The 23,801-nt window shown below is 44.3% G+C and overlaps 1 protein-coding gene across 1 annotated transcript in view; it reads left to right on the forward strand.

Annotated features, from left to right (window-relative positions):
* Positions 1-23,801, forward strand: part of NUP93 (nucleoporin 93) — a 138,150-nt gene that overhangs the window by 10,117 nt on the left and 104,232 nt on the right. The window contains exons 2-3 of the mRNA XM_087728545.1: positions 5,592-5,798; positions 9,834-9,951. Coding sequence (XP_087584671.1) covers positions 5,620-5,798; positions 9,834-9,951 — 297 coding nt within the window. The 5' untranslated portion in view covers positions 5,592-5,619. The remainder of the gene's footprint in view (positions 1-5,591; positions 5,799-9,833; positions 9,952-23,801) is intronic.

Below are 23,801 nucleotides of genomic sequence, written 5' to 3' on the forward strand. Positions count from 1 at the left end.
CTACATGACCACGGAGATGTCTTCCGACAGCGCTGGCTCTTCGGCTTTGAAACGGAGATGAGCACCGCCCTCTAGAGTCAGGAACGACTAGCACATATGTAAGAGGGGAACATTTACCTTAGTTTAATGAAAAGAAGGATTAGGGGAGACATGATAGCAGACTTCCAATTTTTGAGGGGCTCCTATAAAGATGAGGGGGTCAAACTATTTTCCAAAGCACCAAAAGGAAAGATGAGAAACAATGGATGGAAACTAACCAAGGAGAGAAACAACCTAGGACTAATGAGAAATTTCCTAACGGTGAGAGCAATCAACCAATGGAATAGTTTGCCTTCAGAAGTTGTGGGCGTTCCATCACTGCAGGCTTTCAAAAAGAGACTGGACAATCATTTATCTGAAATGGTAAAGGGTCTTCCATTCGAGCAGGGGTTGGACTAGAAGATCTCCAAGGTCCCTTCTGACTCTATTATCCTATGTTCTGTGTACAGCATCCAGTAAGCAAGTGGCAGATTTCTGTAAAGTCCCTGCCAGGGAAGGACCATGCTACCCAGAGATATAGAGATGTTTTTTACATTTATTGCAGTAATATCCATTATCTTTAGCAGAGGACTTTTCAGCCATTCGTGTGGCTTGATGTTATACCAGTGAGCTTTGGGCTCCTATGCTCCTGGCCACATATCTATGCTATGCAAATCTGGGGTGGAACGCTAACAGAAGATACTCTATTTGTTTGAGATACAAATATATTCAGGACATGCTAATGTTTACCTAAACATTATTTGCTTAAAAAATCACTACAGGTCATTCTTGATTTAGGACTGTAATCAAGCCCAAAATTTCTGTTGCTATGCGAGACAGTTGTTAAATGAGTTTTACTCTATTTTACAACCTTTCTTGTCTCCGCAATCAAGTGAATCACGGGCATTGTTAAGCTAGTAACACAGTTGTTAAGAGAATCTGGCTTCCCCATTGACTTTCCTTGTCAGAAGGACCCTAATGGGAATCTTATGCCCCCTGGGACACTGCAACCGTCATAAATACGAATCAGTTGCTAAGCGTCTGAATTTCGATTATGGGACCATGGGAATGCTGCAGTGGTTATGAGTGTGAAAAAAACCATCATAAGTCATCTTCTTCAGTGCTGTTGTAACTTTAAATCGTCCATTGTAAACCAAGAAGTGCACATCAGAATTGAGAATGCAGAACGCAGACTTGGTATGCAGAAAGAGATCCAGAAGGCATTGTCCCTAAATCTAGATTAAATAGGCACCAGAAACCAAGAACAAGACACAATGAACTGCTCGGAGAAGTTTCTTTCTTGCTGTTCACCCACAGACCGGAGTCTTGCCAGACTAAAGCACACTCTGCGTAACTGTCAGAGAAATACTGTGAAGATTTAGGGAGGATCCTTTCTTGGTCTCTTTCCTGCAGCTCAGCTGCCAGATTCCACCACAGTCATTCCCACCCCACTTGTTCATTTTTGGATGCGAAGGTAAAGGGAGTTTTTCTACCCATCGTTTCCCACTTTGTCTGACTTGTCAAATAAAGCTTGCGCGGTTCCCAATCTAATTGTGAAATGTTTTCCGTAACACAATGGAAGGGAGAGAGGCTGGATGAAACGCCCTGGGAATTCTTCCTGATTGTCAAATTAGACCCAACTTCACATGACAATAAAGCATCCTCCGAGAAGACAGCAGGGTGGGATGGGGTGGGGAAGCGAAATCGGAAGGGAAAAAAAAGTAATTCTAACGGTGCTGTTCTGAGGCTGGCATGGTGAAAATAAAAGCCTCGTAAATTTGGCTTTTAAAGCACTTAGCAGATTGCTGCTTGTTTTGGCACAGTGGCTGCTTCCCTGAGAGCACTTTGAAACGACTCCTACGCAGGAATAGATGTGAAAAGTGTTAATATTGGAATGGAAACCCCTGGTGGATTTTCTAGAAGAAAATTGTGATTGGATTACTACATTTCTGGCCAAACTTTTTTTGTCTGCCAGTCTTTCCTCAAATATAAGAAGAATTTCAAGCATGGCTGAACTAGCTTTTAAACGATCAGACCTAAAGGTAAATACAGATAGTCCTCAACTTACAACCAAAATTTCTGTTATTAAGCAGACAGTAGTTCAGTGGATTTTGCTCCATTTAATGACATTTCTTGCCACAGTTGTTCAGTGAATTGCTGCTGTTATTAAGTTAGTAATGTGATGGTTAAGTGAATCTGGCTTCCTATTGACTTTGCTAGTTAGAAGGTCACGGAAGGTCTGGCTAGTCAAGAGAAAAGAAGAATTAGGAGTGACATGATAGCAGTCTTCCAGTATTTGAGTGGCTGCCACAAAGAAAAAGGGGGCTCAACTTATTCTCCAATGCACCAGAGGGCAGGACAAGAAACAATGGATGGAAACTAATCAAAGAGAGAAACAACCTGATATTAAGGAGAAACTTCCTAACAGTGGGAACAATTAACCAGTGTAACAGCTTGCCTCCAGAAATGGTGGGAGCTCCATCATTGGAGGTTTTTAAGAAGAGATTAGACAATCACGTATCTAAAATGGTATAGGTACTCCTGCTTGAACAGGGGGTTGGACTAGAAGACCTCCAAGGTCCCTTCCAGATTGTGTGGTGTGAGGTGTGTATGGTCTGGTCTGATCTGATCTGGTAGTATAGTCTAGTCTCTAGTCTAGTCTAGTCTTAGTCTACTCTAGTGTCTAGTCTCTAGTTTAGTCTAAGTGTCTAGTCTAGTGTCTAGTCTAGTGTCTAGTCTAGTGTCTAGTGTAGTCTAGTGTCTAGCGTAGTCTACTGCCTAGTCTAGTCTAGTCTCTAGTCTGGTATCTAGTCTACTGCCTAGTCTAGTCTAGTCTCTAGTCTACTCTGGTGTCTAGTCTGGTCTAGTCCACTGTCTAGTCTACTGTCTAGCCTAATCTTGTGTCTAGTCTAGTGTCTAGTTTAGTCTACTCTAGTGTCTAGCCTAATCTAGTCTCTAGTCTAGTGTCTAGTCTAGAGTCTAGTCTAGTTTCTAGTCTAGTCTAGCTTCTAGTCTAGTCTAGTCTCTAGTATCTAGTCTAGTGTCTAATCTAGTCTACAGTCTAGTTTAGTCTCTAGTCCAGTCTACGTAGTGTCTAGTGTAGTGTCTAGTGTAGTGTCTAGTGTAGTGTCTAGTCTCCTGTCTAGTCTAGTCTACTGCCTAGTCTAGTCTAGTCTCTAGTCTACTCTAGTGTCTAGCCTAGTCTAGTTTACTGTCTAGTCTAGTCTCTAGTCTACTCTAGTGTCTAGTCTAGTGTCTAGTCTAGTGTCTAGTGTCTAGTCTAGTGTCTAGTCTAGTGTCTAGTCTACTCTACTGTCTAGTCTACTCTACTGTCTAGTCTACTGTCTAGTTTAGTCTCTAGTCAAGTTAGTGTCTAGTGTCTAGTCTACTGCTACTGTCTACTCTAGTCTCTAGTTTACTCTAGTGTCTAGTCTAGTATCTAGTTTACTCTAGTGTCTAGTCTAGTATCTAGTCTCTAGTCTAGTCTAGTGTCTAGTCTACTACTATCTAGTCGAGTTTAGTCTCTAGTCTACTCTAGTGTCTAGTCTAGTCTCTACTCTAGTCTAGTTTCTAGTCTAGTGTCTAGTCTCTAGTCTAGTCTAGTGTCTAGTCTAGTCTACTCTACTCTAGTGTCTAGTCTAGTCTCTAGTCAAGTCTAGTGTCTAGTCTTGTCTCTAGTCTCTAGTCTAGTCAAGTCTAGTGTCTAGTCTAGTCTCTAGTCTAGTCTTAGTCTACTCTAGTGTCTAGTCTCTAATCTAGTCTACTTAGAGTCTAGTCTAGTGTCTAGTCTAGTATCCAGTCTAGTCTACTGCCTAGTCTAGTCTAGTGTCTAGTCTAGTCTAGTTTCTAGTCTCTAGTCTAGTCAAGTCTAGTGTCTAGTCTCCAGTGCAGTCCAGTCCAGTCTGGATCATATGACCCTAGGACACTGCCACCATCATATATGCCAGTTGCCAAGTGTCCAAATTTTGATCACGTGACCACAGAGATGCTGCAGTTGTCGTAAGTGTGACAAACAGTCATACATATAGGGGACATGGTAGGGTTGGCGGGTTTTTCATACAGGCAGTCCTTGACTTACACCATTCGTTTAGTGACTGTTTTCAGTGCTTTGGAACAGTCACTAAACGAATGGTGTAAGTCAAGGACTGCCTGTATGAAAAACCCGCCAACCCTACCATGTCCCCTATATGTATGTAGAGCAAACTCAATAGCCCTAAACCTACCCTAAATTTCCCAGACCATAATAAGGTGGTCTTATCTTTGCACCCAGACCTGAACGGTTCCATTATTTAGCTCGCAGTTATCCTTCCATTGATCCTTGATTGGCACTAAATTTCTCTGAGTGCCATTCATTAAAGTATGGCTGCATGCCAGCCAGCAGACTTCTGGATAAAATTCTTTGCAGCCTGGCAGATAATTTGATTGGTGAAGCTGGTCTCCATCATCTCTATTCTGTTTCCGGGTGACACAGCGTGGGGTTTGCGAAAAGCAGATCATGCCAGACAAACCTTGTTGCCTTCTTTGATAATAGAGACTAAATGAGCAGATCAAGGAAATGCTCTGGATATGGTAGATCTCGATTTCAGTAAGGAATTTGATAGAGTACACCAGTGTTTTTCAACTACTGTGCCGTGGCACACTAGTGTGCCGTGACATAGTATAAGGTGTGCCGTGGGAAAATTACTTTATATATAGTCAATATAGGCACAGAGTTAAATTTTTTTAACATTTTCTAATGGTGGTGTGCCTCGTGATTTTTTTCATGAAAAAAGTGTGCCTTTGCACAAAAAGGTTGAAAAACACTGGAGTAGACCATAGCCCGGTTCTTGGTAAGATAGGTAGGACTGTGTAGGATAGACAGTACCACCACAAATGAATTCACTGCACTCAGCTTGTACACAGGTAGTCCTCGACTTACAATAATTCATTTAGTGACCATTCACTTTTAAAAAAAGGGGCGTATGGCTGTTTTTAACACTTTGCAACATCCCCATGGGCACGTGATAAAAATTCAGGCACTTGGCAACTGATTCACATTTATGACAGTTACATAGTTTCCCAGAATTACGTGATCCCCTTTTGCAACCTTCTGACAATGGGGAGGCGAGATTCACTTAACCGGGTTACTAACTTAACAATGCAGTAAGTTACTAACTTAGCAGGCGTGTACTGGAACCCAGAAGAGCAGCTGCCCGGTGCGCATGCATGCGTTGGGCAGTTGCTCATGCAGGTTCTGTGCGCATGCGCACCGCCCACCTGGTCTTCCAGTTTCTGGCATGCGTGCGTGCACAAATACCAGCTGGCCAGTGCCCCTGCGCCTGCCAGAAACAAGAAGATCATCTTCCCAGTACGCGTATGCGCGCTGGGTGGCTTCTCTTCCAGGTTCCAGCACGATCATGCTAAGTTAGTAAGATTGGGCACAACATCTGCCTTGCTTAGCAATGGAAACTCTGTCCCAATTGTCATAACCTGAGGACTACCTGCAATCAGAAAAGGTAGAGTAGATCAGTGATTGGTTTTTTGGTCGGACTTGACTTGATGGTAACTTCTATTCTTCCTGCTTGCTCCTCTAGGTCTCCCACATAGCGTCCAGACCTGCAGATGGACGCAGAAGGGTTTGGCGAGCTGCTGCAGCAGGCAGAACAGCTGGCAGCTGAGACAGAAGGCATCGCGGAGCTTCCTCACGTCGAGCGCAATCTCCAGGAGATCCAACAGGCCGGGGAGCGCTTGCGTTCCCGGACCCTGACCCGCACCTCCCAAGAAACAGCAGATGTCAAGGCGTAAGTCACCAGGTTGCTTAAAACCTCTGTGGGTAGCTGCTGGAGTTGCATCTCCGGAGAGCAAAGCCTGGCGAAGGGTGTAGAACAGGGGTGTCAAACTCAAGGCCCACGGGCCGGATCCGACCCCTAGGGTGCTTAGATCTGGCCCGCAGGGCCGCCCTGGAATCAGTGAAGGACCAGCCCGCGATCCTCTGAGATCAACAACGGAGCATGGCCCCAAATTCATTGGGCATTTCACAGTGTAGCTAAGGCTCCTCCCCCCCCAATGCAGAGAACACGCCCACTGCAGCCTGATCCGATCAATTCAGGCATCTGATATCAGAGGAGACCCGTTACGGCCGCCAGCCCCGGTCACTGTAGATGAGGAACAGTTGCAGTATGAAGTGCAAGATATACTAGCTATCAGGTGGTATACAGAGGGTGGTTACAATGCCTTGTTCTCTGGAAAGGTTATGCCCCCTGTCGGAGGTATCATGGGCTCATAGTAAGGACCATAGGGCACCCCGCCTGGTAGCGAGATTCCACCACAGACATCCTGCAAAACTGGAGGGTGTGTGTGTTTGTGGGTCCTTCGGCTCTGGTGAGCTCTGTTTTTGCTGGCAGAGGGCTGCAGGAGGCAATCACAGCTGGAAACAGGTTGAAAGTCCATTTTCTCTGGCAGAGTGCTCAGGATGCCACGGGCGCCCCCTCCCAGCCCGCCCCCAAGGTTAAACACAACCCTGATGTGCCCTCAATGAAATTGAGTTTGACACCCCAGGTTTAGGACAATTCACCACGGCCTCCTCGCCATTGGACAACATGACATAATAGATTAAGAGTTGGAAGGGACCTTGTAGGTCATCTAGTCCAACATCCCTCCACCCCCACCCTAGCAGGAGAGTGGACAATTGTCCTGCATGGACATTTCCATGTGGGATAACTCAACGCGATCCATGTTATCCGCTACTTTTCTTTTGACATTATTTCCATTGATAAAAAGGTAACTGAGTGGGACAGCTGACACCCGATTTTTCTCTTTGATACACTTCATTCCCTCAGCTGTCCCTCCTACGATTTAGCCTCCAGGCCTCTTATCACCTTCTCAGCATGCTTTCTAGGATCTCAACATCTTTTTTTGTGTTGTGGTAACCTGAATTGGATGTGGCATTCCAAGTGTGGTCTCACTTAAGTGTGATATCACTGTTGTATCAAATGTATTGTGATCAATGTAGTTTTACGATGACTATGATAATGCTCCATTGTTGTATGTACACTGAGAGCTTACGCGCCGGATACAAATCCCATGTGCATCTAATCACACTTTGAATTCTAATTCTTCTAACCAGTGTGATACAAAGGGGTACTGTCACTTCAAATTGTACCCACCTCATGATTCGCTTAAATCAGGGGTCCCCAAACTTGGCAACTTTAAGACTTGTGGACTTCAACTCCCAGAATTCTTCAGCCAGAGAATTCTGGGAGTTGAAGTTCACAAATCTTAAAGTTGCCAAGTTTGAAGACATCTGGCTTAAGTGGTTTGCTTAGCAACCATGGCAAAATAAAAAAGGTTGCAAAATTGGGTGTGACTCACTTAACAACCCACCTAGATTAACAATATAAAATTCTGGTCCCCGTTATGGTTGCAAGTCAAGGATTAACAGTATATATATTTTGCAATTCAATCATTCATTCTATATATCTATCTGACCAAACGACCTCATTGTACTTTTTTCATTCACTTTTGCCTTCCATCCATCCATCACCCATCCATCTCTTCCTGTCTTACCATACCTATTTCCTAAGTACAGGTGGTCCTCGACTTACAACAATTCATTTAGTGACTATTCAACGTTACAACAGCACTGGAAAAAGCGACTTAGCACTGTTTTTCACGTGACCATTGCAGCGTTCCCATGGTCATGTGATTCAACTTCAGACGCTTGACAGTTCATATTTATGACAGTTGCAGTGTCCCAGGGTCTTGTGATCCCCCTTTGTGACCGTCCAACGAGCAAAGTCAATGAGAAAGCAAGATTCACTTAATAACTGTGTTACTAAACTAACCATTGTAATGGTTCATTTAACAACTGTGGCAAGAAGGTCGCAAAATGGGAAACTCACTTAAACAAACTTATTGTTCTGATCGAGGCTTCCCAAGAGCATGAAGCAGACTCCTTGTCCCGACAAAAAATCCTTTTATTAATTTCCTGTGAATTCTCCTCATTCATATCCAGCAAAGTCCTTCAAGGGGGGATTTACAGTCACAGACCTTATCTGGCTTGGAGAGCTGCCAGGCCAATCTCTGCAAAACTTGGCAAGGAGTCTCGGAGAGCCATGAACCAAACTAATTGTCTCCTGCAAACTCCACTCCCCTTTTGCTCCTCTTTTATTCCCTCTAGGAAGGACCATTTATCGCCCACATGTGGCCTTACTCCCGAGTCAGCCCTTGTTCCTTAGCTGTCCCCTTCGTCTGGCAACTCTGTGCATGCGCACACTGGGAATAGGCTCCAGCTGTTCATCTGCCTCACTGATGTCTGACTCTCAAGGTAGCTGATAACTGGCATAAGGCTGTGGCCCCCTCTCTGCCTCCGACACAGAGCCCTCATCAGAGCCTTCCCCAGACTCCAAGACCGGCCCATGTTCCTCCCCAACGTCCTCACTGTCCGAATCTGCTGCCAGCTAGGCAGCATTGTAGATTTTGGGCTCAATTGTGGTCGTAGCTACCTGTGTACCATTTCTGCTATGTTCACGTTTCATTTTTCCCCCAGCTCTCACTTCTACATCATCCTCACTATTTATCTCAGCTTATATCCTTTCCGCCTGGTTGGCATTCATTGTCGAAAGAGCACCACAGTTTCCTCAGGGGAATTTCTTGGAAGTTCTCTCCTGATTGAGATAATTTCTAAAGCAGATTTTCTTTCATCAGACCGAATTGAGAATCCGTAGAAGAAAAATGCCAAATAAAATGAGATGGCTGTTGAAACATTGGCAGGCATGTTGTGCCAGACTCAAATGTGGTCACATTTTGGGGAACATGTGCAGGCTGTCAATCAGCAGATGTTGAAAAATATTTTAGAAGTCTTATCAACACTGTTCTCCTCAACTGAGGCTTTGGTTGCTTAATGGTCAGGCAAACAAAAGTTGTTTATTGAAAGGTTTATTTCAATCCAGATTGTGTAGAAGTTCCAAGATCAAAAACTAGTACAGATAATTTTTCAACCTAGGGCCACCATTTGGGAGCAGAGTTTTGGCTGCTGAGCAAAGGCGGTTGTTAAGTGAATTGCTAATTATGCCACCTTTTTGCCAAGGTTGTTAAGTGAATCGCTACTGTTGTTAAACGATACATCCAGTTGTTAAGTGAATCTGACTTGATTGATTCTGCTTGTTGGAAGCTGGCTAGGAAATATGGTCGCAGATATGATCACATGCCCCCAGGATGCTGCAGCTCTCCTAAATACTGTACATGTGCCCCAATTTTGATCAGGTGACCATGGGGATGCTGCAGTGCTCGTAAATGTGAGGACTGGTCATAAGTCACTCTTTTCAATGCCATTATCCCTTCGAATGTTTGTAAGTCAAAGGACTACCTGCATTGTGCTAACGAGACCTCTGGATTTTAATTTTGCTTTGGGAAGAAATGGGGACATGGTGGCTAAGATACTGAGCTTGTCGATCAGAAAGGTCGGCAGTTCGGTGGTTCGAATCCCTAGTGCCACATAACGGAGTGAGCTCCCGTTACTTGTCCCAGCTTCTGCCAACCTAGCATTTCGAAAGCATGTAAAAAAATGCAAGTAGAAAAATAGGAACCATCTTTGGTGGAAAGGTAACAGCGTTCCGTGTGTCTTCAGCATTGAGTCATGCCGGCCACATGACCATGGAGACGTCGTCAGACTGGCTCTTCAGCTTTGAAGCAGAGATGAGCACCGCCCCCTAGAGTCAGGAACGACTAGCACATATGTACCTTTACCTTTTACCTTGGGAAGAAATGACTGTCGTTTTGTTTATTATCTCTGTGCCTTTCATCCTCTGTTTTTTTTTTTTTAACCTGTCTTCCAGATCAGTTCTTCTTGGATCCAGAGGCCTCGATATATCCCACATATCCCAGCGCTTGGAAAGCTTGAGCGCTGTGACAACATTTGAACCTCTAGAGCCAGTGAAAGACACCGATATACAGGTCAGGGTCATACGTGACAAAAGTATGTTCTCTTTAATGGAAGAAGCGCATGTATTTTGCAATGCTTTGCGTGCAGATGCCTTGGTAAATGTGCCCATTTCCTTGTTCAAGGGAAAGTCTGCCCGGAATGGGGAGAAGGCTCTTATTTGCTGAAGGGTAAAAGCCTGCATTTTGCATTGAATGCTTAAGTGTCTCGATGTTTCAGTTATTGGCATCCTCTTTGTGCATGTCATTGTGTTCGGTGGAGGCACTGTTGAAAGGCTTGCCTACCTTGGCTTGTTTACTTGCTGAAAGAGCTGGTGTATATTCATTCGAAGGGCAACACTGCAGTGATCTCAATTTGTAGAGCGTAGACTTTGTGTGTTTATTTTTTGAGTTTCCTCTCGCTGAATCTTTTTTTTGAAGAAGTTATTTTTTGTTCTCTATATACAATTATAGGTATTCATTCACATGGTTATTCTTTTTTACATTCGTCGTTCTTATACATTTGTCGTTCCATTTACAGAGTTATAACCCACCATTTGGGTTGCTTTGTTTACCATCCTTCGCCTGGTATGATACCACCTTCTTTTCCCTTTCTTTTCTCCATCCCTCCCTTCTCTACTTTCTTCCTTTCTCTCTCCTTTCCCTTCCTTCTTCCCTTTCCTTTCCCATACTCCTCTCTTCCTTTCTGCCCTCTCTCCTTCTCTCCTTTCCCTTCCTTCTTCCCTTTCCTCTCCCCTACTCCTCTCTTCTTCTTCCCCTTCCTGTCCTCTCTCCTTCTCCCTTCCATCTTCCTCTCCTCACCTCTATCTTCCTTCCCTCCTCTTCCTCTCCTTTCCTCCTCCTTTCTTTTTCTATTGTTGCAGGTGTCTCTTCCAGCTCTTAATTTTTATTTTCTTGGAGTGGTACTTCCGCAATCCCAAAAATAGTTAAACATCATTTCTTGTTCCCTTTCCTTCTCAAATCTATCCTGATTATGTTTCCCTCCCCACCTTTGTATCTTACTTTTGAATATGTACTTATATATTATTAGCTGAATCTAGCTGAATCTTTAAGGGAAGGGCTGTAACTCAGTAATAAACTGCACATTTCCTTATCATACATTCTGAGTTTTGATCCCAGGATTCTGCCAGAATTTACTGGGTTTGCAGTCGGAATTCTGATCCAACTGCCTTCCGGCTGTTTGTACGTTGTAATCTGCAAATTATGGGTGGGTGGGTGGGTGGGTGTTATTAGTATGGTCAGCGGCCCCCTCCCCCTGAACCCAATGGACGACTGATTTAACTTGATATAAGGCAGTACCTTATATTTCTTTGTTCTTCTGTGACAATCAGGGTGCCTCTCCCTAAATTTTAGCGTGAAATCTGAGTATTTCAGAGGCTGAATTTTTGGTAGGATTAAACTGCAACCCATTTTGCTTGTAACATGATGTTCCTTGCTTTGCTGATTCTGATTCCACCCCCCCACCCTTTCTGACTGTCTCAGTGCTGTATAATGGTAGGTGAGATGGTTTTATCAGTTGGTATTCTTGTAATGGAAGATGAGTGGTATCATATCCAGAGCATTCTTGTTTATTTTTGTTTTTCTACATATCAGCAGTGCACATCCTTGTTTTTAAAAATCAATACAATCAGATTACAGGGAGTCCTCGACTTACAATCCATATTGAGTCCTAGTTTTTGTTTTTGTTTTGCTAACCAAGTCATTCTTTCAGTGAACTTTGCCCCATTTTACGACTTTTCTCTGCGCAGTTGTTAAGTGAATCTACTGCACTTCTTAAGTTAACGACATGGCTGTTAAATGAATCTGGCTTCGGCCATTGATTTTGTCCGAAGGTCACAGAAGGGGATCGTGTGTAACTCCAGGACATTGCCACCGCCGTAAGTGTGAGTTGGTTGCCCAGCCTCTGAAATTTGATCATGTGACCTTGGGACGGCTGCGACGGTCATAAGTCTGAAAAACAGCTCTAAGCCACTTTTTTCAGTGCCCTCGTAACTTCGGACGGTCACTAAATGAACTGTTGAGGACCATCTGTGTATCTTTCCCGATGCATTTAATTATTTCATCTTCAGTCGTATTTAGTGTTTCTACATTATTATTATGTGGTTAATCTTTGGTGAGATTCACAGCCTTTGGGGCTGGTTGGTAGCTCAACAGCTTGAGTCCTAACCAAGGAGCTAAGAACTGTTAAGGTAATGTTGGAGGATATAAGCTCAGGGTTGACTCAGCCTTCCATCCTTCCGAGGTGGGTAAAATGAGGCCCCTGATTGTTGTTGGGGGCAATATGCTGACTCTGTAAACCGCTTAGAGAGGGCTGAAAGCCCTATGAAGTGGTATATAAGTCTAACTGCTATTGCTATAAGCTGTTCCAAGTAGGGTGGTTTTTTGTAGAATCAGATTGTTCAAGTTGATAAATTTAAAATTTCCAAATAGCGAGGTAGCCCTTTGGGTATTGCTCCAAGGGCTCCAATTACAATCGGGACAACAAACGATTTCTTTTTCCACAGTCACTCAACTTCAATTTGCAAGTCCCGGTACTTTGTGATTTTTTCTTGCTGTTTATCTTCAATTTATGCATCTCCAGGTATTGTAATGTCAATGAACCATACTTTTTTCTTTTCAACTATTATGTCAGGTGTGTTGTGGGCCAAGTGCCTGTCAGTCTGGATTCTGAAGTCCTACAAGAGCTTGACTTTCTCATTCTCCAAAACCTTCTCAACCTTATGGTCCCAGTGTTTTTTCCTGTACTCAAATCCAAACTTTCGGCACAATTTCCAGTGTATGATCTTAGCAATGCAGTCATGGCGTTGTAGGTAGCCAGTTTGTGAAATTTTGCTGCACCCACTGATCAAGTGGTCGACTGTCTCGTCTTTCTCATTACAGAGGCGACATTTGCTGTTGGTGGTAACATGCTGAATTTTTGGCTTCATGTAGTTTGTGGCTAAGGCTTGTTGTTGTTGTTGTTGTTGTTGTAGTTTGTGGCTAAGGCTTGTTGTTGTTGTTGTTATTATTATTATTATTAGACTGATTAACCTATAGTGCCAACCTTTTTGGCACTGAGTGCAAAAACTGGAACATGTGTACATGTGTGTGTGCCGTAGCATCAGAAGCCCAAAGACCAGCTGGCCGATGCGCATGTGTGTGCCAGCCAGCTGGTCTCTGGGTTTGTGGCATGCCCATGTGCCAACCAGCTGCTCGTTGCAAGTGCCAGAAGATTGGAAACCCAAAGACTTGCTGGCCAGCACATGCATGCCTTTTTTTTTACTGTTTCTCGGGCCATTTTCAGGTCCAAAAGATGGTCTGAAAATGCCCTGGAAAAGGGCCTGTTTTTTTACTGTTTTGGGCTATTTTTGGGGTCGTTTTCAGGCTGTTTTCCAGTGGTCCGATGCCTGCAAAAACCAGCTAGCAATGGCACAGAATGCCCACAGAGAAGGCTCTGCGTGCCACCTCTGGCACGCATGCCATAGATTTTCCATCACGGCTGTAGGCCATATCAGTGTACAAGGTTCAAACACTTATTCCAGTAAAATTTTAAAGTCTCTACATTCTAGGAACTGACAAAATTTTGGTGGGTTTCTGAGAGCCTCAACCTTCAGCTTTGCAGGCAGCAATTTGTGCATTTTTGCTATTTGAGCAAGAATTTATACCCGCAGACAATACCTAGGTGTTCTTTAAAACCTCGTGGCTGTCGTAATAATTAGTGGGGCGTCTTTTCTTTTTCTCCGAAACGGCTTTTTAAGCTTTAGATTTTAGTGCTGGTGAAGGGGCCGTGCCAATTGACGTCTTAATTTTTGTGAATTATTTAGCGGTAATAACACTTAGGTGATTGATAGAAGAAGGGGGAAAATAACGCGGAGATGTCTCCCCTCGGATCTCGTAATTGATTCTGGGCCTGGGGCGAGCGATTCCCGTTACGTTTGGAAAAAAAAAAGAAGAGAGAATAATGCCTTTATTATCTCAGATCAGGGACTCATCCCATCCTCAACAGACAGAGCTCTGGAGGGGGTTGCAAGCCAGACGGGGGTCTGACTCTGCGGACGTCTTGTAGGCGAGCATAAGGATGGGCATTTCTGAGAGATCCTTTGGGGGGGGGGGCTTTTGTGAGCATATGCAGCATCCTCATAAAATGGCTGCTACGGCAGACACAGTTATTTCGCTTGTTTCAGAAGACCAGATTGGTTTCCACATTCTCTCCTCAGTGCCCTTTAGATGTTCCTTCTTCCACCCCTCACAGCTCAGCTTTTTTCCCCTCCCAGAAGAAATGCTTACAAAAAGCTGGAACCAAACCCCTTGTCCTTTTAAAAAAACCGTAGGCACTATTTGGTAAACAATGCTATTTTAGGTCAATGACGGCGAACCTTTTCGGCACCACATGCCCACACTCGAATGCACGCGCACATATGCCGGAAACCCAAAGACCAGGAGGCTGGAGCGCATGCGCGCGCCGGCCACCTGGTCCTTAGGTTTCCGGTCCACACCTGCACACTGGTCTTCCCATATGGGAAGCGCCGGAAATCTGAAGGCCAGGTGACCAGCACACACATGCATACTGGCCAGCTGCTCTTTGGGTATCCAGTGGCCTGGCGCACGAGAAGATCAGCTGGTTGACATCCATGCGCACGCCGGAAACCAAAAGAGCAGCTGGCAATGGCGCATGTGCCCACAGAGAGGTTCGCCATCATAGTTATAGGTGGTCTTTTGCTGACAACGGCAATTGAGCCCCAAATCTCCATTGCTAAGCAAGACAATCGTTAAGTGAGTTGTGCCTCGTTTTACGACCTTTTTGACAGGGTTGTTCAGTGAATCACTGCAGTTGTTAGTAAGACGGTTGCTATATGAAGTAGGCTTTTCCAACTGAGGGCTTGTCAGTTGAAACAGCACTGTGAAAAAAAAAACATACGATTTATGGCTCCCCCCCCACACTTAATGGCCGTTGCGTCATTGGTCACATGATCAAAATTCAGGCCCTTGACAAATGATTGATATTTATGACAACTGCAGTGTCCTGGGGTCATGACAAGCAAAATGAAGGGGGAAGCCCGATTCCCTTAACAACCGTATTACTAACCTAAAAACTGCAGTGATTCACTTAACAACTGTGGCAAAGAAAGGTCGTACGATGGGGCAAAGTTCACTTAACAACTGCCTCTACTTCGCCATAGAAATTTTGAGCTCTACTGCTTTTGAGGACCACCTGTATTATTTCTGTTGTTAAGTGAGACATTTGTTCAATGAGTTTTGCTCCATTGTACGACCTTCCTTTGCTGAAGTTGTTAAGCGAATCACTGCTGTTGATCAGTTAGTCACCCGGTTGTTAAGTGAATCTGGCTTCCCCAATTGACTTTGCTTGTCAGAAGGTCACAAAAGGGGATCACGTGACCCCAGGACACTGCAGCTGTCGTAAATACGAGCCGGTTGCCAAGCATTGGAATTTTGATCGTGTGACTGTGGGAGCGGCTGAAACTGTCATAAGTGTGGAAAATGGTCATAAGTCACATTTTTCAGCACCACTGTAACTTTGAATGGTCATTAAATGAACTGTTGTAAGTCGAGGATTACCTATACACCTGCCCTTTTAAATTTTTTAATGCTCTACACTCTCATAATGTAGAGAATTCATGATAATGCAAATAAAACCAATGTTTTTTTTCCTGAGATATTCCAATCCTTGAGTACTTTGAATTCTGTTTTAAAGGGTTCCTAAATCAAAAACAATGGGAAGCAAATAAGTTTTTTTTTTTTTTTTTCCATATTTGAGATTTTAAGCATCTTGCTCGCTCCTCCTCCTCCTCCTGATGCTTCTGGATCTCCAGCGTGAATGAGGAAGGAAGAATGCAGTAATGATTAATGAAGAAAAATACTGCAGTTGTTGGCTGCATATTATCTCTTAAGCCTTTCCAGAGTAATTGGTTTTTGCTTGCTTTGGGTTTCATGCACTGGCTAAGGAAGAGTACATTAAGTATTTTTGTTCTGTGTGTTTAGGTTTAGGTTTAAGTTTATTAGATTTATATGCCGCCCTTCTCCCAAGGACTCAGGGCGGAGTACAAATTTAAAAGAAACACATAATACAAAAGTTAAAAAAAATTAAATAGAATATCCCAAAGAAACCCAATTAGAATTGACAATAACATTTTTTTAAAAAAAAATTGAATTAAAATTAACAATGATCAATAATTTATTTTGTTTTGTTCAGGCCAGGCTGGCTTGCTGGAAAAGCCAACTTTTTAGGGCGCATTGGAAGGATCGGAGGTCGGGGATTATACGAAGCTCCGGGGGGCAGCTCATTCCAGAGGGAAGGCACTCCCACAGAGAAGGCTCTCCCCCTGGGGGTCGCTAGCCGACACTGTCTGGCCGACGGCACCCTGAGGAGGCCAACTCTGTGGGATTGCACTGGACGGTGGGAGGCTACAGGTGGCAGTAGGTGGTCTTGCAGGTACCCTGGGCCTAAGCCATGGAGCACTTTAAAGGTCATAATTAGTACCTTGAAATCGCACCCAGAAGACAACCGGCAACCAGTGCAGGCCGCCTAAAAGGGATGTAACATGGGAGCACCTAGGTGCCCGCATGATAACCCGCACAGCCGCATTCTGGACCAGTTGAAGCCTCCAGGTGCTCTTCAAGGGCAGCCCCATAGCAATAGCAGTTAGACTTATATACCGCTTCATAGGGCTTTCAGCCCTCTCTAAGCGGTTTACAGAGTCAGCATATCGCTCCCACAGTCTGGGTCCTCATTTCACCCACCTCGGAAGGATGGACGGCTGAGTCAACCTTGAGCCAGTGAGATTAGAACCGCTGAACTGCAGATAACAGTCAGCTGAAATGGCCTGCAGTACTGCACCCTAACCACTGCGCCACCTCGGCTCTTAGAGAGAGCCCCATGTAGAGAGTGTTACAGTAGCCCACGCGAGAAAGGACGAGGGCATGAGTGACTGTGCACAGAGCATCCCGATCCAGGAAGGGGCGCAACTGACGTACCAGGCGAACCTGGTAAAAGGCCCCCCTGGTCACGGCCGTCAGGTGTTCTTCTAAATTAAGCCGCGCATCCAGGAGGACGCCCAGATTGCGGGCCCTCTCTGAGGGGGCTAAAATTTCTCCCCCTGTCATCAAAGATGGAACAAGATGCACAAATCGGGATGACGGAAACCACAGCCACTCCGTCTTGGAGGGATTGAGCTTGAGCCTGTTCCTCCCCATCCAGATCCGCACAGCCTCCAGGCATCGGGACATCACGTCGAGGGCATCGTTTGGGTGGTTTGAGGTAGAGATGAAAAGTTGGGTATCATCAGCATATTGATGATACCGTACCCCAAAACCATGGATGATCTCACCCAGACCAACGCGACCAATGCCGTCTCCATGCTGTATCTGTGCCTGAAACCTGACTGAAACGGATCCAGATAGACAGCTTCATCCAGGGACTGGGGAAGCTGATGTGCTACCGCACTCTCGACAACCTTTGCTACAAAGCGAAGGTTGGAGACCCGATGATAGTTGGCTAAAGAAGCTGGGTCCAGGGAAGGCTTCTTAAGGAGGGGCCTCACCACCGCCTCCTTCAAGGCAGTGGGAAAGAACCCCTCTCTCAACAAAGAATTGGTAATCACCTGGAGCCAGCCTCGTGTCACCTCCCGGGAAGCCGAGACTAACCAAGAGGGACACGGGTCCAGCACACAAGTGGCAGCACTGAGTCTCCCCATATTCCTGTCCATGCCCTCGGGGGTCACAGGATCAAACTCATCCCAGATGGTCTCCACAAGATTCATCCTCGTCGACTCGCCTGAATCTACCCAGTCAGAGTCCAAGCCTGTCCGGATCTGAGCGATTTTATCCTGCAGATACTGAACAAATTCTTCAGCTCTACCCTGCAAGGGGTCTTTCCCAGCTCCTTGGTTAAGTAAGGAGCGGATCACCCTAAACAGGCTGGCTGGGCAGTTATCTGCGGACGCGATAAGAGTGGAAAAATGTTGCCATTTTGCTGCTTTTATCGCCACTAAGTAGGATTTAATATGAATTCTTACTAGTGTTCGATCAGATTCAGACCGGCTGGCCCTCCAACCACTCTCTAGGCGTCTTTTCCGGCGTTTCATCTCCCGGAGCTCCTCGGTAAACCAGGGAGCTACCTGTGATCGACATTGGGTCAGAGGCCGCAAAGGCACAACACGATCCAAAGCCCCAGTGGCCGCCCTATCCCAGGCTTCCTCTAGGGCTGCGGTCAAGTTGTGAGCAAGGGATTCGGGAAAAGTCCCAAGCTCCATCAGAAACCTTTCAGGGTCCATCTAGTCGGTTCCGCCTCCCTGCGGTGAGGGGTAGCAGTATGGAAGTCAAGCCTGATGAGGAAATGATCCGACCATGACAAGGGTTGGATAGAAATATCCCCTAAATCTAGATCATTAGTCCACTGCCCAGGGACAAAAATCAGGTTGAGCGTGTGTCCCCCATTATGGGTGGGGTCTTGAATTAATTGGGTTAGGTCCATAGCTGTCATGGAAGCCATGAACTCCCGAGCTGACTTGGATGTCTCGCCAATGGAAGGCAGATTGAAATCCCCCAGGATCATAAGCCTGGGGAAATCAACCACCAATTCAGCTAACACCTCCAGCAGCTCTGGCAGGGCCGATGAAACGTAGCAGGGAGACTGGTACGTAACAAAAAGGCCCACCTGAACTCCAAGGCCCCATTTCGCAAAAAGGGACTCACACCCGCCTATCTGAGGCACAGTGACCTCCTGAGGTCTGAGGCTTTCCCTAATAACCACTGCCACCCCCCCACCCCTACTCTGGGCTCTCGGCTGGTAAAATGCCCGGAAGCGTGGTGGGCATAATTCACTAAGGGGAACACCCCCCTCATGGCCCAACCAGGTCTCTGTAATGCACGCCAGGTCCGCTCTACCCTTTTGTATGAGGTTGTAAATGTGGGGAGCTTTATGTACCACGGACCTGGCGTTAAACGACACCAGCCGGAGACCAAGGTCCTGTAATCCCGAGCACCCAGGGGTGTGAGAAGGGTGATGAGGGTTGGAATATGTGATCGCTCTTAAACAGCGGACCCACGTCCCCCGAACATAATGTTAAATCTGAGATCCATTTTGCTCTGGTACAAGATGTTTGATAGCAACTAACTCTTCCATCACTTTCTACCGATTGCCCTGGGGCAGCTTCGCAGTATGTTCCCCACTGATAGATCTCATTTTGGCTATTGCTAGGATGCTATTACTAGGTGGCTCAGCGGCTTGCTCTCCACATTAAAAGGATTCAGAATTGTGACTTTCAGGTTTGACGTTCATCCAAAAATATCGTTAATTGTTTGCTGAATGTTGCAAACATAGAGTAGCCGACTCTATTAGATTACTTAGCAGTATTATTCAGAATCTTGGTATCAGTTGGAGTTTATAACTCTTGGGATTCTCTTTTAAATGGTGTGCTGCTTATATTGTTCAGGGGATGTGGTGGCTCAGTGGCTAAGATACTGAGCTTGTCAATCAGAAAGGTTGGCAGTTCGGCGGTTCGAATCCCTAGCGCCATGTAACGGAATGAGCTCCTGTTACTTGTCCCAGCTTTTGTGAGGCAGGGGAGGCAGGGCCTCACCACTGTCATGAAAAAGAAAAACAAATTTAAAAGGAAAAAGGCTGAGGTAGTTGCTGCCAGAGTCACAGTGGATGACTCTGCTTAGTGCTTAACTGCAGGAGGAGGCGAGAGAACCACGTCCCTCCTTTATCTTTATGATCACTTGAGCAGAGTTAAGCAAGGGTTAAAAGGTGAAAAATCCTTATGCAAAGGAGGCACGTGGTCCTCTTGCCTCCTCCTGCAGAGGGCACTTTTTTTAGAGGCTTTTTTAAACAGTTAAGCAGAGTCATCCATTGGGGACTCTGGCAGCAGCTAACCCAGCCTGACCTTGCCTTTTTCTTTTTACATTTTTTACATTTTCATCATGGCAGACAAGAGGAGAGTTGAAATCCTCTGTGACACAACTGGAAAAGATATGTGGGTCCTGGGTCGGAGGGAGGGGGGAGGAATTCAAAATTATTGTAATTTGTAAGTAATTGTAATTTGTATTATTATAAGTAATTTGTGTGTGTGTGTGTTTTACCCGCCTCTGCTGGTGCGTGGGCTGGCACTTTATTTTTTATTTTTTAAAGCCATGCCGCTGCGCCTCGCCATAGAGCGGGACACATCCCACTACATGGCCAGCGCAGCGGCATGCACTTTAAAGTGCCGGCGTGCCTGTCCATCCCCGAAGCCCCGATACGACCCGCTGTATGGCCGGCACGGCGGCATGCACTTTAAAGTGCCGGCCATACAGCGCCGGACGTGTCCTGCTGTATGGCTGGCGTGGCGGCATGCACATACAGCGGGACGTGTCAGGGCTTCGGGGGCGGACAGGCGCGCCAACACTTTAAAGTGCATGCTGCTGCGCCGGCCATACAGCAGGACGTGTCGGGGCTTCGGAGGCAGCTGGTGCTGGCAGACATAGGGCGGCTTTTGCCCGCTTGCCTCACCGGCCGTGAACCTCACCGCACGTCACTGTGGATAGAGTATGTTAAATTTTGAAAAAGTCTGGAGGATGTCATTGAGAATTAATGCACTTCTCACCACTTAAACACCTAAAATGGACTTCTTCAGACTAGCCTTTAATCACCTTCAGTTGAAGTTGAGTCTCTCAATGGTGCTTTTCAAAAGGCAACGGGTCTGTTTTTTTCCTTGAGGAAGAAACGGGGGGGAAAGACATTTCGCTTCTCATCCAAGAAGCTTCACAAACTGATGGAACTTTTTGAATGGGAAGAGAAATGTTTTTTGAAAAAACACTTTTGAGACAACCTGAAGGACTGAGAATCTCCACAGAAGTTGAGTATCTGTTTGTAGCTTCCAGGAAGTTGGTGTAACCTTGCATCTTGGTTTTCTCCCCCCCAAGAGTGTTTCTAAAATATATTATTCGTACTACAGAATTTGGATGTGGAAATGCATCCCAAATAACGGAACAAAGAAGACTTAGCTTTCACATCCAATATTTTCTCTTGCAATGTTAATTTGATTATGCGCTGTTATTGCTGCTAAATTTGCGGGTATTAATCTGTACAGGAAACCATTCCCACTTAATCTTCCTTAGAATTCATGATAAGGCATCCCGTAAATGTGAATGTATCTTTATAATAACAAGAACAGAGATATTTTCTGGAGCTGCCTAAATGGTACAGCCAAACAACAATCTTTTCTACTTTGAAATCTGTAGTTAAGTTATTGCCAAAAAGATGAGAGAATGGAATATAACAACAACAACAACAACAACAACAACAATAACAATAACAATAATAATGTAGAAAATAATAAAGAAGAAAAAGGTTTGGTTCATTGACATTGCAATACCTGGTGATGCACGAATTGAAGATAAGCAGCAAGAAAAAATCACAAAGTACTGGGACTTGCAAATATTTGGAGAAAGACGAGACAGTTCGACCACTTGATCAGTGGGTGCAGCAAACTTTCACAAACTGACTACCTACAACGCCATGACCACGTTGCTAAGATCATATACTGGAAATTGTGCCAAAAGTTTGGAATTGAGTACAGCAAAAACTACTGGGAACATCAAAGTGTTTAGTGAAATTGAACTTGAGGAAATTCAGGCAAATTGCAAAACCAAAAAAACAATATCACAAGCAGAAATAACTGATATTCAAGACACAACTAAAGACATTATAGTAGAACTCCCAGAAGAAGCTCTCGGGGAGGAAATAACACCACCACCACTAGAACCAGTTATCACTGAACCAACTGATGAACTAACTCAAAAACAAAAAGAATTGAAGGATAAGATCATGGAGCATTTTCTGCTTAATGAGGAAAGGCAACGTTTACCATCACTAAAAACTGTGCCTAAGAAAATTTTGGCCCCTATCATGAAAATGGTTAATGCAGTGTTTTCAACAATTGAATCGGGATCCATCTTGGAAACGAACCAGTTAATGTACAGCGCAACTGTAATAGTCACTAATGAACTAGGCATTAAAATCAAAGTACCTAGTCACACAACAGAAAAAACATTAAAGCCAAAGTGGAAAATCCGATTAGAACAAAAAGTCAAAAAATTAAGGGCAGATGCTAGTAACTTAAAGAACATGCATGAGCAACGGCTTAAAAACAACAAAACCATAGATCGGCTAATCAGAAGATATAGATTGGATACAAGAAACATCAATGAAGCTGTAGAGATTGTAAAACAACGGATAACAGCAACAGCTAGAAAAATTGAAAAATATGAGGCACGAATCATCCAATATAAACAAAATCAGCAATTTCGATCAAACCAACGGCGTTTTTATCAAAGTCTTAATGTGAATGGTGACACCAAAAGTGAAAAACCAGAAAAGCAGGCCATAGTTGAATTCTGGAAAGAATTGTGGGAAAATGCAAAGGACTACAATAAGGAAGCAAAGTGGATACATGACTTTGAGAAAAGCATTGGCAACAAACAAATGCAAGTATTAGAAATAACAACTGAGATGGTCAAAAATCGAGTAAAAAAGGTAAAGAATTGGACATCACCTGGAAAGGACCAATTACATGGTTTCTGGCTCAAATATCTGACCAGTTTACATGCAATATTGGCCAGGCAACTGAATGAAATTTTACAAAAGGGCCAAATTGATGAATGGTTGACAACTGGAAAAACATACTTGATTCAGAAAGATGCAACTAAAAGAATAACACCTGAAAACTACAGACCAATAACATGCTTGCCAACAACCTTCAAATTACTCACAGGCATTATTGCAGATAACATGATGGATTATTTGGAAACAAACAACATCTTGCCAGTAGAGCAAAAAGGCAACAAAAGAAGGAGCAGGGGCACAAAAGATCAGCTCCTAATTGATAAAATGATATTAGAAAATTGTAAGAACAGAAAAACGAACTTGAATATGGTCTGGATTGATTACAAAAAGGCATTTGACTCACTGCCGCATAGTTGGATCATAAAATGCTTAGAAACAACTGGCATTAGCAAAAATATTACATCTTTACTGAAAAGGCGATGAAACAATGGAGAACTGAGTTGGCAGTTCATCATCGCAATGATCCCACTATCAGTAATCTTAAAAAAAATGAAATTAGGCTACCAAACAGTCAAAGAAGCTGAAAAAATTTCGCATTTACTATATATGGATGATTTGAAACTCTATGGAAAGTCAGAAATAGAAATCCAATCATTGACAAACACAGTCTGAGTATTCAGCACCGATATTTCAATGCAGTTTGGCATGGAAAAATGCGCCACTGTATCCATAAAAAGAGGCAAAATCACTGCATGTGAGGGAATTGAAATGCCCAATGCCCAACTAATTAAATGCAACGAAAATGAAACCTACAAATACTTAGGCATTCTGCAGTTGGATAACATCAAGCATGGAGAAGTAAAAACTATTGTCAGGCGAGAGTACACCACGTGGTGATACTGATAGACTATACCTGCCCCGAAAATCAGGTGGCAGAGGATTATTACAAGTGAAGCAAACAGTTGAAGAAGAAAAACATGCACTGGCTGATTATTTAAAAGAAAGTCAAGAACATCTATTAATTGAAGTAAAGAACAAAAATCTATGAAGGCCCAACAGACGAAACAAGAATACAGAAAAGATGTGATAAAATCATGAATGGAGAGTTGGCAGAATAAAGCACTTGCATGGCCAATTTCTGGAAAAAATAAAAGATAAAGTGGACAGTGAACAAACTTGGTTATGGTTAACAACAGGTACATTAAAGAAAGAAACAGTCACTAATCCTGGCTGCGCAAGAACAAGCTATCCGCACAAATGCCATTAAGGCCAAAATCGAAAAATCCTCTGATGATGCCAAATGCAGACTTTGCAAAGAAGC

Source organism: Thamnophis sirtalis, unplaced genomic scaffold (genome assembly GCF_051295495.1).
Source record: "Thamnophis sirtalis isolate CommonGarterSnake01/CBP01778 unplaced genomic scaffold, rThaSir2_p1.2 scaffold_14, whole genome shotgun sequence".
NCBI classification, from domain to species: Eukaryota; Metazoa; Chordata; class Lepidosauria; order Squamata; family Natricidae; genus Thamnophis; species Thamnophis sirtalis.